Consider the following 18,371-nt stretch of genomic DNA (forward strand, 5'->3'; position numbering starts at 1 on the left):
GAAAACCACTGTATGTGTGTGTTTGTATACGTATTGTATACATTATTATCATTATAATATAATTATGTCCGAATTTCAGCCGTAGTGGCCGGAATCTGAAGTGTAGCTATCTTTAACGAAACCTTTGTGAGATGATAAGCGAGTGCGTAAACTTACATATATGTGACACATACATAGAGACTCTCGTATGTGCGTGCCGATTAAAGCTTTTGAAGTAAAACTTTTTTAGAATCGTTGTAATTCGAAACTAGATGAAACAAAAATGTATCACGAAAAAGACATAAAAAACAAAAAAAATCATCATCATAGCAAACAGAGAACCAAAGAGAAAATCATTCCCAGGGAGAATTGACGTCGATTGAATTTTCCATGCGTAGTGCCCAAATAAAGGTGACCTGGCCTAGTAAGTTCTAAGTTGATGATATAGTAATGCAGAATTTAATAAACGTTTTTGAATACTCAATGCTGATTCAAGTATTTTTAATTTGTTAAGTTCAATTCAATTAATCTTCTCTTTCATGCCGAATTAAATACTTTTTGGATTTCTTAAAGGTATAGTCATTAAAATTTAATTATATTTTATGTAATATATATCTACTATATCTACTGATGTAATATTTAATCACAATTTCATACAATCATTACCATCTTATCCAAACTTTCAACACAGATTATCAATCTTTTACTTGTTCAATGTTTTTACATCCCATGTTTATCATTGAAACCCGAAACTGAATATATACCTACCTGAATATTGACCAGTAACGTATATCATACTTAAGAATAAAACCATATTGTAGATATTATGTAAATACTTAGAATAACAGTCATAATTGGTCATAATAAAATATAAATATGCCTTTTTATTGTTGTCTGTTACATAAGTACAGTAAATCATACAAAACTATTCCAGTTTAAAATTAACTATTCCATTTTGTCATAGTAACACCGGCTTGCATGTCGCTGACGGACTGCGAACGTGTCTCAGAAGCGATTTCATTGCGTTCAATCCATGATTATGGCCTCGTAGTATTTCAGATATAAATCTGGCATTCCTCGATAAATGACGAGGCACGAGAAGTAATGATGTACTTGTAATACCGAAGTTTCTTCTTGACATTCATTTCTACCCCAAGAATGAATTGATGTTGCAGAGACAACTGTTTTATTAAAATCCAGCATGTAAAATTAGTTTTTCCAATTATGAAATTTAAATCTCACATTCATGAAAGAGTATTTAATTAAAGTAGGAGTAAAATATATATTTAAATAGAAAAGCGTTGAGTTCGTAATCGTCGATTTTCATGCGTTATATAGTATATTAATTTGATTGTATTTAATCAAAAGTATATTTAATAGATGGAAAAGAGTATCGTCTCAGTTTCTTACCGGTTCTTCATAGTAGAATCTAAAATCCGAACTATTGGTAACTTTAAATTGAATTACATTTGATTTTGATTTTTTAATGAAAATATGGCGATAATGATAAATATGATAAATTATTTGAATACAAAAATATACATATCTATTATGCTGACCGTACACGTGACGGTGAAGCGTGCGCGCAGATCTCGCCGAAATTGTCCCCGCACAATTTCCCGCTTTCAAAACAACTCTCTATTGTGCAACGTTCGATAATTCAATTACCTCATGTTTGTGGATTTTGGAAACATATGTTTTAAAATTCTAGCTGATATTCGGAGTTCTGTTAAAATGGTCCAGTGTATAAAATATAGAAGGCATGGTTTTTAGGCGACGATTGTGATCCTCAATCAATCGGGAATCACTTTGTCCGATTTAGGTTCAGTGTTTATCAAATGTCATTTTTTAGATATTCATTTTGAAATACGCTTACATGATGGTAAGTGGTCACCTTCAGAGACACTGACACGGTTAGGATTAAAATCTGTTTCGTATATAGTCAAAGTTACATTATAGAACGACATGTAACTGTAAATATATAATAACAGAACACAAAAATAAAGAGAATTAATATTTAAAAACTTCTAGAACATTACTTCCTATCAAAAAAACATATTTCTCACAAAGTTGTTGGTTTTTGTTTGCTTTAGGTTTGTGCTGGGGGCTGCAAAATACCAGGGCGTTTTAGCGATGGTGGTTTCAAGACGAATGTTAATTTAATAACTAGATTATGTTTTGTTTCAAGTCTCATTAGCGAGTATTTTAAATGGTAGACAAAGACAGCAAGAATAAGCTATCGAATCGAGATGTTTCTCCGCCACATACACCAATATTTTTTTGCGTTATCGGTACTAATTCAAGATTTCGTAGCGGAAGTATTGCTCAAAATTACATTAATAAGCAAGTGTAACGCTTCTATTTTGATTTAAGACTTTTGCCTTTAAATTTGAGATAGGTACCTTGCTCTGTCATATTGGATGCATTAAATTTGATAATTGTTGATTTTAGAAATTTCAAGCGAAATTTTTCCTTGCACCTGATCCAACTCAAACGCAATAAAAGCGATGACAGAATCCACAATTGATATCATAAAAAAAATTCACCGGAAGCGAAGGGTCGCCACGGAAGGCAATATCCGGTTACCGCTAACCCCTTTTTATTTTATACCATTATAAAGTTATTCGCTTGATTTCGTTGCTCCTTGCGGCTTTGGAATATAAATTGAGATTTAATTCTTCGTTTGAGGGTGGTCTATAGCTGTGTTGAAGTTTATGCAATTTATTAGTTTTACAGAAATTATTGGGACATCGAATTTTATGAGTCTTCTAACTTTATGCATACAAAGTCTAAAATAATGGAGGATTAAATTTTACAATCACATTGAACTGTTTTAATATTTTTTTTTAAATCATCATTAAATAAAAATCCGGCTCGACGGACCATTTTTAACGCTACCATTTTTAACAGCTTAAACGCTAGTGAATGATAGCGTTAAAACGTATATTAATGTTATTTTAGTAAAGAAAATTTGTTCCCTGAACTAAGGTCAAAGAGGTTGTTTTTCTCATGCTGGATTTATCTATGACTTTTAAGTTATCTTCAGTCTTTTGTGACATCCAATATAAAGAAATTCATCCGACACTTGCAGCTTTCCTCGCGATGTTTTTCTGTACGAATGAGTATTAAAATGAATTATAAAGACGAATTAAGTGATAAATATCAATGGTGCTTGACCGTGAACATCCGGAAAGTTTTATTTTAGGATTCACATGGGCTAACCACTAGGCCATCTCGGCTCACTGATCACATTATAATGATATAAGTTCGAATAAACTTCAGGCAATCACCATTGCAATAACAAGAATTAAAATGTTGCTATGTTTATTCGAATAGGTTCACCTATGTATTTATCTTATATTCTCAAAAACATAATTTAATTTCGTGATTAAAATTTTACACATTTGTAAACATGTAACTCGAGTTTTAACTGCGATAAAGCGTTTGGCACCTGCTGCCTTTCGACAGAATCTAATTCCAAAGATAAAAAACCCTTTCAAAACGATTGGTAAAATATTTCTGAATTTATCTGATTCATTAATAAATTTCAATTTAACAAGCACGCGTTTAATAAAAAGGATTTCTAAGTTATTGTTTTGAAAAAAAAAAAAATTGTAGAAAATTGAAGTGTTCTTGCTCACTTAGTACCTAAAGGCGGCACTGGGCTTAGCGAATTCGTTAACATAATTATATCGTTTCGTTTTACCAAATATGTGGTAAATTCACAAATTGCAAACACACCAACACGTTATAAATCTGCAAATAAAATGAAAACAGGACGAAATGTAAAGCCACCAATAACATATTCACATTTTTTTTGTTTATTGTCGCAAGTGGTCAATGTTCCTGAGCGATTAACCTGTGGACGGACAATGATAATATTACACTTAACACTTGGCAAACATTCGTTTGCAGCTATTTGGGTTATTGGGTATTTCTTTAAATGAAATATAATTAATTAAAAAACTCTTTTAGATGTTGCCATAGTCCGTCAGTTAATATGAATGAGCAACTGAACTGTAACTAGAAGCACAAAGGATATAATATCTTAGCTTTGATTAACGATGTAAGGAATTGTTAACATTTATTACATCGTCAATTTCAAGGGGCCATATACCATCAGGTATCAGGTCATTCCATCAGAACATATACCACCTATCAATAGATGTAATATGTAAGAATATAATATAATATATATATGTTAATATACGCAATGCGACGTGAAGTGCCATTATACTAAACCAAGTCAAGAAATTAAAAACCTTGCTCAACAAAAATTAAATTCACAACAATATAACAAAAAGTTTAAATTGTTCGATCTTTGTTGCTTCAATTTAAGTTCAAATCGATTCAGTTTGATTAAATGTAGCGGTTCATATACTGACTTTCGGCATATGCCTACCCGGATTATACAAAAAAAAAAGTGTAGCCAACCCCTTCAGGTGGTATACTAAATCTGATCGTGTTAACCATACTCACAATATTATTAGGACAATAAAATACAAAAAGAGTTTTCAATTGTTTAATTTTAACACTTTATTTCTATCTTACAGAAATATTTGTTTTTGTGAGTAATAGTCAATAGCTAACTAATTTTATTAAGTGTGACAGGCTGTTTATTTACTTAATGAAACAAATTAACTTACTTAAAACTAAAATGAGTTAAGTTAAAGATAAGTCCGCAATTTAAATTCTTAGATTAATGGCTTTTATTTGTTAACATATGACCAAAAATTAAAAAAAAATACAATATATAAGTGATACTGGTAAAATACAAATCAAATTAATAAATATTAAAATATATATATATATAAAATATTTTCATAACAAATTTTGCCTTTGCCTATTCGTCAAAACTTATGTGAATATTTGACATTTAAAAAGCGTCGAGTAGTCAGTATATAAATTGACATTTGACAAGAAAAAAAAAATACAAAAACTTAGAGTCAGTACCATGAGGCTCACTGGATAGCGGCAAGAAAGCACACTCTCACATCTTCAAACGCACACAACAGAAAATCTAACGACGACGCCGACGACATTCTTCTTTTGACAGGTTGAAGCTTGTCTATGATTCTTGTCTCTTCATTGAAATGTTCAATTATTAAGCGCACTATGTTTTTTTATAATTTCGGTAAATTAGTATTTCATATAGACAAAACTATTTAGCGTAATTTAAAGAAAAAATCCGAGTATTTCCGCAATCTTACATTCGTTTTAGAATACAATGATTAATTTGTTGTTTACGTTCTAGTTTAAATTGAATCAATAATTACGTGTCAACGACCTTCTTTAGAATACAATACATTTAATCTTTAGGAATGTATTATATAATTAAATTAGTAAGTTCATTCTGCAATACGCTGAAAAAAGTCACAAGTTAGTTAAAACAAAAAATTGAAAACAATTCAATTAAATATCTAAGTCACATTCCAAACACAAAATACAAATAAATGTAAATAATAAAAGCCATTCTATTTTTAAATTGATAACCTAAAAATAATTGCCAATAACCGTCAAAGTATTATTTACATACTCTTAGTACTAAATACATACAAATCGTATAAATACTGTAATTGGTTTAATTATTGCAAAACGATACATATTAAAAGATATATCATATATGTATACTAAAGTAAATAAATTGAATATACTATAGATTATTCCAATATGAGGTGTAAAGATAAACAAACCTTAGTTTCACATACATGGAACATGTATTATATGCGATTCGTTAATAGCTCTAATATAATTGCACTAATCCACTTAACTACTTTAAAACCGTAATATCCACTCTTCCAAACTTCTGATAACTTTGCCGATATTCAAAAGGCAATTTTCTAAGTCCATAGACAATATCAAAGATTATTCAAGATTTCGACCAATGACAACACGTCAATTCAGTGACATATTTGTTTATTTGTGTGAAATCCTCACGTGATTGGATTAAGCTGAAAATTTAAGCACTATAGTTTGTGACTGGTTTGAGATTATTTTTTCAGTGTCGCCAGATACGAACAAGTTATATAATATAGAAGCCTATATAATTAACTTTAAAAGGAAATAATAAATACAAAAGTAACTAATTACCAATCATTTATGTCCAACAATGTCATCAATATAACGAACACATTTTAAATTGATTTTATTATTATTATTATTTTTGTACGTCATTGAATAAGATTTTTTATATATTACCAATTGTCAATAACAATAGAATTAAGTGCAAATTTATAAAATAAACTTGCATTATCCGTTCGAATTATCTTCATACCGGATATGTAAACATACTTTACTGTGCAAATTAGTTTGCACAAATACCCTCAAAAAGATAAACGGGACCATTTGTCCCGTTTACATGTGCAATAACTATCATTGTATCAATAATTATAATAATTCAAACATATGTTATTATATAATATCTATCAACATTTAACTATAAATCTTAACCAAACCTTCAAATACCTGAATCATTTAATAAATCTTAATATAACAATAATAATTTACTGTTCATGATAGTTCAAAAATTTTGAAAATAATGTTAACAAGTTTTATTAATTAAAATTAATAAAACAAATGTTAATAGTTATACTGTTTTGAACAGTTTTTTTTCACTGGCAACTTTTAAAATTTTTAGTGCCATATTTTTCAAACACATTTTTATGTAACGCTTATTAAAATGTAGGTAACTTATTCCTGCGATATTTATCTTATGGCAATACAAAAATAACCCAAATTTAATTTAAAGAACTTAGGAATAGATTGATTTTATTTTGTGATTCATTTTTATTTTTATCTCATGCCATTACGAATTATCTCGAATACGAGATTATTTTTTTATATATGGCAATACTATGACAGCAAGTCTAAATATGATTAAATAAACGTCCTTAATACAGATATCACGTTTAAATTCAATAATTTATTCATACAACAAATATAAATATTTTTATAATTATTTAATATTGGTTTAATTTTATTTATTTTTATTTTGTAGTGTTGCTTTACACACGTAGCCTTTAAGGGCAAGGACACCTCTGCATTTTATATGCACTTGGTATCTCGCACACCAGTCTAAATTATTGCAACCGATGCCTGCATCGGAGAGTGTTTTTAATGCTGCCAGTGACAGGAGGTCTAGAACAAAAAAAAATTTTTATTATTATACGTAGCGTCTACATATGCGAAAACTTAAGAACAATGAAATCAATTACTAGGCTTCTTTCAATCAATTTAAGTCCTTCCTGAATTACGCCTAATTTATTTTTCTAAATTGTGTAATTACAACCCTAAAACATCGTGAATGAGCGAGATACAATTGCTTTTTTTACGTCCTTACGTCTAACGGTCGCTCCTTAAATAAGGGGACAATTTTTCACGCATCTTAGCTTTAAGGCTTTTCTCGTTTTTAAGACAACTTAGTCAAGATAGAAAATAATCTTACCAGGTGGATCGGCGTGTGTGAGTAGTTGGACGTCATTCGCCTTGCAGAAGGCGTGCAGGGAGGGGGGAACCACGCAGCACGAGGCGAGGTTAATTTGAGCTATTGTCGGTTTAACGCGAGCCCAAGCATGAAGTTTGCGGAGGCAACCGCCGCCGACGTCAGCTACGCCGAGCTGCTGTACCCGTCCTGAAAACAAAAATATTTATTACATATATTTTTACGGAATAATAAATATTGGACAACATCACATACATTACTCTGATCCCAATGTAAGTAGCTAAAGCACTTGTGTTATGGAAATCAGTAGTAACGACGGTACCACAAACACCCAGACCCAAGACAACATAGAAAATTAATGAACTTTTTCTACATCGACTTGGCCGGGAATCGAACCCGGGACCTCGGAGTGGCGTACCCATGAAAACCGGTGTACACACTACTCGACCACGGAGGTCGTCAAATGTTATCTTATTAGTATTCTCTGACTGTTTATATATCTATATATATATATTGTCTAAGCTGAGAACGGGTCGAAAAAAATATTGGCAACAGTTGGCCACACCGTACACGCACACCAGTAAAGAAGCGTGACGTTGGCGATTGTCAAGCGTCGCTGTCACGCACACCAAGATAATAAAGATGTCTCGTTTGTTTAAGTTGCCCGACACTCCATATAGACATCTAAATAATCTAAGGTAGCATTATACATTGCAAAATTTGTATTTTATTACAAGAAAAGCAAAACTAATTCAAATGAAACTTGCCTAGTTAGAGTATCTTCGTATCTATATGGAATGGGAAAATATACTTTTTTTCTATGTGCTTTAGAGACGGACGGGCAAAAGGACCTGATGGTAATTTGTAATCACATCTCACTGACATTGGCGCAGTATGATTTATTTTTACCAACAACATAGTCTATACTGAGCTGAGATGTTATGTCCCTTGTGCCTGTAGTTACACTGGCTCACTCGCCCTTCGGAACACAACAATACTAGGTATAGCTGCTTAGCGGTAGAATATATGATGAGTGGTACCAAGTAAGATAAATCGATTAAAATTTATTAAAATTAATTTAGTTACGTTGGTATTAATTTAGTTACGTTGTTTGTGGTTATTCAAAATCATTCAAGTTCGCTCATATAATTCTTTATTTACTTATAATAGATTTTTGTTTTTTTTTTTTAGTTAATCATTTAGGATTTAAGGTGTTTTTACACTAAAAACTTTACAAAAATTATACCAGTTCCATAGTATCCTAATGAAATTACGTACTTAAGTTGTTTAAAACGTAAGTTATAAACCATATAAGCCTCTTCCGATGCAGGAGAGGGTAGGATGCTTCGAAACATACCCATCCTTCCACATCCTTCATGTTAAATATAGCTCATTTATTAATAATACATTTCATTTCGCTCACTCTGTCCACTGGCTCACTTAGTCGGAACGTATCCAAAACTCAATCTGTGTGCTATTTTAACTATTGTTCCCTTAATATTACTTAAGCTCAACCAAAGAGTCCGAGAACGCTGACATTATATCGTTCTATACTATATTAAAGGATTTGTAGTTTAGACAAACAGATTAAAAAAAAGTATTTGTTATACGTTGCACGTACCGTCTTTTACGTAATCCTCGAGTACCGCCCATAATACTTTGATACCGGGGAGAATAGCTTCGCATTTTCTTGCATCTGCTTCACTGTCTGCCTCTATTTCTGTACTAGAGACGCGACCTTAATAAATAAAAAAAAAATAGCTTCAAAAATAAAATAACATTAATTCAAATTCTGGAAGAATAGGGTGCGAAAAATTACAAACAGTTATGGGGTAGCTAAGTCTCCACCGTCCAAAGGATAGCCTAGCCAGATTCAATGGTAGAGATTACCTTTCTATCTGAAAGTAGCAGTTAAACTATTTGTATCTGTATGGAGGTGAATCTACACTATCAACTCAAATGTTTGAGCTGCTCGAGGGAGTGGGGATGATCACGAATATGCAGAGGATGCTTGGGAGTGGAGAGTAGACATGATTGGTGCCGGGAATGCAAATGTTAAAGCGGCGTTTAAAATATTTAAATACTTACCAACATTACTACCTAACGAAATAGGGGATGCCTTTGTAAATGTGCTCTTGGTATTCTCATCCCTGGCCTCGACACGGGTCGGCACGTCCGGATTATAAGCTAATATTACATTCTCTATGTGTTCCGTATGTAGAGCAGTGAATACTGAAAAAAAAATATAAAATTATTATTACATTTTTAATATATTATACTAGATTTTTATATTTAAAATAATTAGGAGGCCCGGCAAATAAATGGTACTACCAGATCTGACCAGCTGATGTTAAGTGGTCACCTCAGCCTGCTAGCACAAACCCAGATAAGAAGGGAACATAAATATAAAAAACAGTGGGACTTTTTTTATCTATATAAATATCAGAATGCAAATTTTAATAATCTGTATGCATATTTATTATATAAATAAAAACTCTTTTTTCCCAATAAAAACCATAGTTGATTTATTAAGATCAATTGAAATACAATTTATAAGAACGTTTTATAGACTAAAAGTTAAACAGAAAGTCTAAAAATTAAAAATCTAGTTAAAAAACTTTTTCTAAATACAAATACTTATTTAATTAATGTACAGCTAAAGCTAGCAGCTATACATACTATCCTTATCAACATTACCACCTTATGTATTAAGTCCTTGATGCGTTACATAATATGAAAAAAAAAACCGCTATTGAAAGACAGTGGATTTCTTTTTGGCGCGAATTTTAAGTTGTTAGGAGATTCAACTATTGTGTTATACGAAATTTATCGTTAGTTGATTTATATTATTATATAATCAAATCAGTTTAAGAAAATGTTGATTGTTTTTTGTTTACTCTAATATAAAGTATTAAAGTTTAAGTTATTCGTATATTAATTTTAAAAAAGTCTATGTACGTCTTATTTCTAGAAAAATCGATTCCAATGACAGAAGTAAATAAAAACTTCGACCTTGAATTAACACGACAGCCAATGGTCAAGGTCTTAATAATAATCTATGGTATTGATCATGGAATTGTGATAAAAATGATGCGTTTTGAATGAGGTCGAAGTTGTTATCGGAAGCTAAAGTGGATATGAGTAGTTAACTGGAACAGTGTTGTATTATAAATAAAGATATGTTAACAAATGACTGTTTATGTATTTATCATAGCTATTAGAAAATTGTATGGAATACTGTATTCGTTTAAGGTTTGTTTATTCTTGCTCAACCTAACCTTGGAATATACTTATGTATAAGATTTATTGCAAGCACAGAGAGTTGGAGCAAAATTTCCGATTGATGGGTTGAAATCTGACTTAAGAATAAGTGACGGGCATACTACAGATGATTTGATCATAGCATATCATACCACAGAATACCAGCGTTGAAGCTCATTTAACAATGGTTTCAACACAAGCTGAGTGGTTAACCAATTTGGGCATCACATTATTTTTGTCTTTTGTTACTTTATATAATTTTGTTAATAATTTGTACAACGTGTATGTCCAAATAAAGATTTATTTGATTTGATTTGATTTTGATCCACTAATACACTAACAGATATATATAACAAAGTACGTTATTTAAAAGTGCCATTGACTTTTTCTATCAAAATTATTTTTTAAGTTTCTTAGGAAATGACAATTATGTATATTAATTTCATTATCATTATTTCAATTATTATTCCGTATACAATCTTATCACTCGGCCATCAAGACTATATATATATAAGTGATAAGATCATTAGTTCCGCAATTAAGTTAAACGTCGTGTATTTAATACTAGTTACCGGTCCCGGCCTCGCACGGGCACCATAAGAATCTATATAAAGCGTTTATATTAAAGAACAAACATAAAAAGAAGAAATATTGTGTTTGTTAGGCTTTTTTATTTCATCGCAATTGATTGAATGGCTTAACGACGCAAAGAGTAAATACATATACTCTATTCCAACCATAACAGGAAAAAATAAACAACATCTGACAGCAAATTGACGCGATATCATTGGTTCGAGACCTTGATTAAGCTATGATATTCACGTAAATCCATATTACGAAAAAATGGCGTTTTGAACGTCGACGAAACTGTTATCGGAATTTTGGAAATAAAATTAAAGTGGTAATAAGTAGTTAAGTGCAATAGTGTTGTATTATAAGTAAAGATAGATTAATCGTAAACTCTCAGTAGTGCACAACATAGCTGAGTTATTTTTTATTATATAAGTAAATCACATGAAATACTTAATTTTAAAGTTTTACCTTTTTCCAACTTCCATTGGAATGGGAAACACGAATATACATTGTTATTTATTAATAGTTGGACGCTCTGGCTTTAATGACACTAAAAAAACACGGGTATAATGACACTAAAAAAGGTGCGTGTACTTATGTAAGCGCTTTAGAAGTTATACTTCTTTGGATTAATTAAAAAGAGTCTGAATGACATGAAAATAATAACAAAAAAGTAGTAAAAAGATCGTCAATATGGTTGATAGGGTTTCTGTTTTTCATGAGTAATTGTAGTGAAATGTAAGGTGTGAAGTTGTCTGTTCCGAGAAACTTAACATTTAATTGGCAGGTTAGGGAACAACTTCATGTAGTTATCATGACAGGAGGCGCGGGTCGACAGGATAAAACGGGTCATGAAATCGTATACGTCAAATTGAAAACCTTCTAAAATTAGACAATTTTTGAAAATTTAATATATATGTACTTAAGGTTTTTTTCAAAATCGAAATCATTTTCGTCTATTTGATATGAAGTCACCAAAAAAAATTGTAAAATTTATATATTCGAGAGATAACGTCTAATGTCTCAAATATAATCAACTGGAAAATTAGTTTAGCAGACGTTCACATGACCTCACACGTATTTAATAAATATGACCCACAATGACTTAATGCGGATCGGTCGATTCTGCATCCCTGGGCGCGCGCATATAAAAATTTACGCTCATAATTTTTTCATAACGATTCAAAAACAGTTCTAAAACTTGGTTTTTCTGAAGAACATCTGCGCTTGTACACAGGATCCTTTAAATTATCCTCACAAACACAAACATACATATTTATTTATATTGATAAAAGATACCTTATCACCCTGACTTCGCAAAACGTGAAACATTAGTCCCATGTGTGTCGCGAATATATTTATCTTCAAGAGCCAATTTATTTTATTACTAACAAGAACGTGAGAGACACGCTTATCACGTGAATAGTCAAAATTTATAGCGGGTGACACTACAAAGAACAAGTACTTATATAATATAAAATCTTGTTATATTAGCATATTAAAAAAGCTGGCCAAGTGCGAGTAGAACTCGCGCACGAATAGTTCCATACCATTATCTATAAAAACGGCAATAACCTGGTAACAGACGAACAGACGGACAGCGGAGTCTTAGTAAAAGGGTCCCTTTTATTCTTTAGGTACGGAACCCTAAAAATCAAGTTTTTAACTCGATAATCTCAGTATCAACTAAGTCGATATGAAAAAATCGTTTTGCTTTAACATAATACATCATTATAAATCATTTATTATGAAGTCCTTTCAAATATAAAATCACGCTACCTAAATAATGTATATGTAAATATCTAACTTGTATGTATGTATAATGCATGTACAGGCGTATAATACATATATGATTACATTAATAATTGAATAAATTTACTTCATTTTTATACAAAATATACATAATTGATTGTAATAACATGTCTTATAAGAATAAACACAATGAAAAAGAGAAACAACTGTGTTATTAATAATAACCCTCATTATGAATAGCGTTATCAATTATTATCAGCAAACTTCGTTTGGATTGAATCTTGCATCTTGTAAATCTTTATACATATAAAGATTTAATTAATTACATTGTAAGGTAATTTACTATTGGACGTTGTTTACTTTTGAATCTGATTACTTGTCCAATGTTTTAATTAAAAACGCCAATCTGAATATGATTGGTTGATGAGATCGAAAACTTTAGTCAAAAATGTCAACTCACAATCCGATTGGTCGACGAGACCCAAAATAAAGTCAAAAATTCGAATTCATATTCCGATTGGGTGACGCGATTCGAAACTGAACAAACGCCAATTTAAAATGACTTGTTGGCGAGGATATACATTCTCGTGAATAACGCCATAACCGTGACATTATGTTGTGAGGATTGTCTCTTAGTAAATATTATTACATGAACAAGAAACAATAATGTTCCAAGAAAACCAGGCTTGTTCCTCAATTCAAATGAATCTTATGAGCATTTTTGAATTGTCTTGTTATTATTACATTAAGTATAAAGCTAGCTGTAATGTTTAAAAGAGATGACTCAACTCAGACGATTAGTTAAATATTATTCTACTATAAATAGTAGAACAATTGTAAAGCCTATTCCTATGATTACTATAATATGAAGAGTAAACACAAATAAACAAATTTGACATTTAATTGACGTAGTATACGCATCTATAGTATGTATTATGGATTCGTGAAAAAATGGCGTACGACTGCGAAGTTGCTATAGTAATTAAAAGTAAAATTACAGTAGATATTGTTTTTAAGTGAAATAATGTTACATTATAAATCAAGTTTTATTAATGTTGTACTTTTAATAATGCATAATAAGTACTAATACTAAAAAATGCGTTAGTAACTCTGTCTGTCTGTCTTTAAGTTATTCTATCACGTGCAAACCAATGAACAAAATTTGATGATATTTGGTATGAACTCAAATTAAGAACATATATTAGACTATTTTTTTATGCCTAATATCTAGCGAAGCCAGGCGTGACAACTAGTTTAGCATAGTTATTATTAAATCGCGCAGATGTATGTATATCTAAGGTCTGTTTATCTCTATTCCTGCGTTTGGAATGGGGTATAGATTATCTGCGCTGATTATCTTTCCATAATAGATCGTAATATTATAAGTTGATTTGAAGATATAGGAACAAAAAGGTACTATGTCTAAGTTTCGCATGATTTTTAAATTCCTTGAAAGTATATGAAATGAAGTATTTTTATTTAACTAACCATTTTCCATACATTCCGTTAACGCCGTCGTACTGTCTTCATTTATAAATATTTTGACACCAATCTTTAGATTTTTCCGTTCCTCTTCCGCCATTTTGTTGTGTACGTCATCATGGGGCCTTGTTATGTTAACAAGCGCCTCTTTAGTATTCTTCGATGTGGATACGACCATATAATCTGAAGCCTGAGAGGAATCCGCGTGCGCTGTGCCATTTTGAACAGGATAACCGTTCTTATTACCCCATTCTGATAACGTTAGTTTGATGCTCTCTGATAACTGGAAAAAATATTATTTATGTCTAATTAGAAAAATACCAAATTGTTTCGAATCTAGAGTAAGTAGTTAGTGGTGTCAAGTAAATAATGTAGATTATTTAATATTAACAGAATTCAATATCATATGCGCATTCGTTTTCATGTGGACAGTATTGAATTAGTAAAATTATATTCCGTGAAAGTCTCACATTTGGCAAAGGCGCGGGACATCTTTAAGTACGAATTAACGTAAGATTCGGTTAAAGCTACCACGGATTTGAAACAAGGATCTGTAATTAAGATCTTGTTGTTCTACCCTGTCTTGTAGTCACAAAAAGTTTTTTCCATTTGCTACAATCTTATAAACTTATAACTTCGACAATAAAGTAGTTTTTTTTCTTTAAATATGTCAAATTTTTTTTTTCGTAAAATATAATCATTAAATAATGGAGCGCATGTTACTATAGTTGTGTTGTCTTTATTTGAGAGACAGCTGATTTGTATGTTTTTGTTTACAATTTATTTATTTCATTCTTATCATCAAAAAATAACATTATGACGTCACAATCATGGCAGCCAGGCGTTATTCGATTTGAAAAGACAAACTTTAAAAATATCCCAATTAATAATAATAATAATCCGCGATATATTATTGATCTATTCTGGCAATTTATAAAAATGGAAAGATATTATTGAAATATTATTCTGACTCAATGTAAGACATATATTTAGATATTATAAAAAAAATCTAAGTAACTTTGATGATAAGCAAGCTTAATAAAACATTTCTCACACTCAAGTATCAACTAACTTGGAAGTGTTATGTAAACACCATCGTTACTTTCGCGCTTCGAATAACGCGTTTTTACCAGAATTAATTTTTACATTGTTGAATTCAAAACAAATACAGCTAAATAGTTTCAATGTAATCCCTTCTGGGTAGATACCATACTCACATATTCTACTAATAATCAGAGATACTCAGTTTTGTTGTATTGTGGTTTGAAGGGTGAGCGAGCGTAACTACAGGCACAATCACCTTAACATCTCAGCCAAGGTTGGTGGCACATAGGCGATGTAAGGAAAGATTAAGTTTATATGCATAGCCACTGTATAGCAACGGTCAGTGGTGATAAATTACCAACAAGTCGGAGATGCCAACTCCTACATGATTGTCAACTTGAAATTACCCTAAATAAGACTAAGAGTCAAATAAAAACACAATTGATGCTCAAGTGACCCATTTGTCACTCCACATAACGATATATATAGGTTTTTACCACACTATATTTTTTTCCGATAAAATATAATTATTAAACATACACAATGAATATTGTTAAAACCACATAGCTTTTAACATAAAAGATAATATTGAAAATAGTCACAATAGTACATTATTTTATCACACAACATAATGACATCATTCTATTGCCTTATTGCTTGCATACTTAGCAGTTTGACATTTTAGCATGGTAGACATGACTATGCAGAAAAGCAATTACTTATTTATAAAATCAATAATGTGCATGATTTTTTTATGAACAAGGATAGACACCATTCAGCTTTATGACAGATTAAAATAAGTTATTTGAAACTAAAATTATTAGAAAGGTAATATTTATTTAAACGGTTTGATATTTTGGTAAATAAATTAGTTACATTAATGTATAGATATAGGCTGAATAATGTAGGTAAGAGACTAAACTACTACATTAATGGAATGAAAAATATATTAGAATTATTTTCTAAAACTCATTAACACTAACCTTCTAAATCGACAAACTTACTTTTATTTTATTTAAGTATTCATGAAATTAAAAACTGCAATTTATTTTCCATTTTAAATTTTGTTTTTATTTACTCAGCAAAGTTAACCTTAAATTCTCCTTGTATTTAATATTTAAAGCATAAATTAATAATTTTTTTAATTAATGAAATTAAGGTATAAAAAATTAGGATTAGGTATTATAATGCACAATGCATATATTTAACAGATTTAATGATAGCTAATTATATCGCAATAAAAAAATAAAAAAAAATTATTGAATAGCTTCAAAATTAATAATACTGTTCTAAATTCCAAATGCAATTCAACATTGTAGTTTAATTGCATTTGGAATTTAGAACAGTTGTCAAGGCCAGATATAAATAATAAAAAATTCAATGTTACTACACAACTGTAAAATATTGTATTGAATCAAATATTTGCAACAAGAGTAGAATCAATTAATTACCAATAAGCAAAATATATATTTTGGCATCTCATACACAAAAATAATAAAAACTCTTCCAACCAAGACATTTTCTGAGATTACAATTAATGTTATCTCTATAAAATAAAAAAATAAAAACTTTTTTATAGCAAACAAAACCATTTTGAAATAATATTATTATCTGAATTCAAACATATTTGAAACAATACCTTTTTTATTATTATAAAAAAAAATTAGGATAAGATGGATACTTATAAAGATTAGTATTTGACTTATGTGTAAAGTACTTGGCTGTAGGCAATCAAATCACTGTCATGATAACATTAAGAAAAATATACCGTGTAATGTGTTAAATAGAGATAAACATGACAATACTTTATTTTACGATAATAATATTAAATTAAATGAAATACGAAACTAACCTCCTCAGTCACATTTTGTCCAGCTTTTTTCTTAATATCAATAAGGTTTAACACATTTCCTGTATTTATTGTCACTTTTGAGGCACTTTTCAACATCGTGGCTTATTTCGTTTTTTATTTTATTTTGTCAAGGTTACCGGTAATTAAGTTATTCTACTAAAAATATACGTCTCAATTTTAATCTTTCGCTATACAGCGTTTACGCGCTACCAGTAATGATGACAAACTGAATCGTACAGCCTTGAGCAATGAAACTCATACTTTTAGTTTTAATATCATATCAGCTGCGTGAAAAAAGGCATGACGAACTATTGTTAATGATGACGATATGCTGCTGTCCACATTACACAGCCTACATTATCAAGTACGAATCTTATCTATGACGTATAGAAGTTAAAGATTCTAATAATTGAAGTGGTTTGATAAATGGGTGTTAACTCCAAATTAAAAAAGTTTGGAGATGTAAATAACATAAAATTTATCTTTGAACTTCATAACTTATTTGATAGATCTGTCAATGTCATGATACATGTAGGAGGAAATCCGAATTACTTATGCAAATCCCAGACATTCTTGAAAATCGTTACTAAATAGTAAGTTGTATCTATATCTATTCTATACGAAGAATTAATATCTTTTCATCTTAAATGGATCAATTGATTTTTAATCAAAATTGAATGATTTGATTTGTTTAATCCTATATTGATATTGATTTATATTTTGTTTGTTGAAATTTTAAAAAATATTATTCGAATATAAATTTGAAAAAACTTAAGCCATCTTCAAATTGCATTATAATTGACCGAGGTAAATATTAATACGTGAGTAGAATAGGATAAGAGCAGTAAAAATTCAATAACTTAAAAGTACTTAGTAGTAATAATATGTAAATCCGCTACGTGAGTGTTAGCTCTTCTAATTTCCAAACTTCAAATTGCTGCAGAGAATTTCTGGACAGAATAACCGAATGTTTATCACTACATTTCG

General features: G+C 30.2%; 1 protein-coding gene across 1 annotated transcript; it reads right to left on the bottom strand.

The window, feature by feature from the left end:
* Nucleotides 1-5,774: 5,774 nt before the first annotated feature.
* On the bottom strand, nucleotides 5,775-17,875 carry LOC125073485 (glutamate--cysteine ligase regulatory subunit). The gene is made up of 6 exons (XM_047684334.1): nucleotides 17,385-17,875; nucleotides 14,495-14,771; nucleotides 9,509-9,652; nucleotides 9,042-9,158; nucleotides 7,424-7,609; nucleotides 5,775-7,116 (listed from the first exon to the last, which is right to left on the bottom strand). The coding sequence occupies exons 1-6, from the start codon at nucleotides 17,478-17,480 to the stop codon at nucleotides 6,956-6,958; spliced, it is 981 nt and encodes a 326-aa protein (XP_047540290.1). The 5' UTR covers nucleotides 17,481-17,875; the 3' UTR covers nucleotides 5,775-6,955.
* Nucleotides 17,876-18,371: the final 496 nt, after the last annotated feature.

This window comes from Vanessa atalanta, chromosome 24, assembly GCF_905147765.1.
Source record: "Vanessa atalanta chromosome 24, ilVanAtal1.2, whole genome shotgun sequence".
NCBI classification, from domain to species: Eukaryota; Metazoa; Arthropoda; class Insecta; order Lepidoptera; family Nymphalidae; genus Vanessa; species Vanessa atalanta.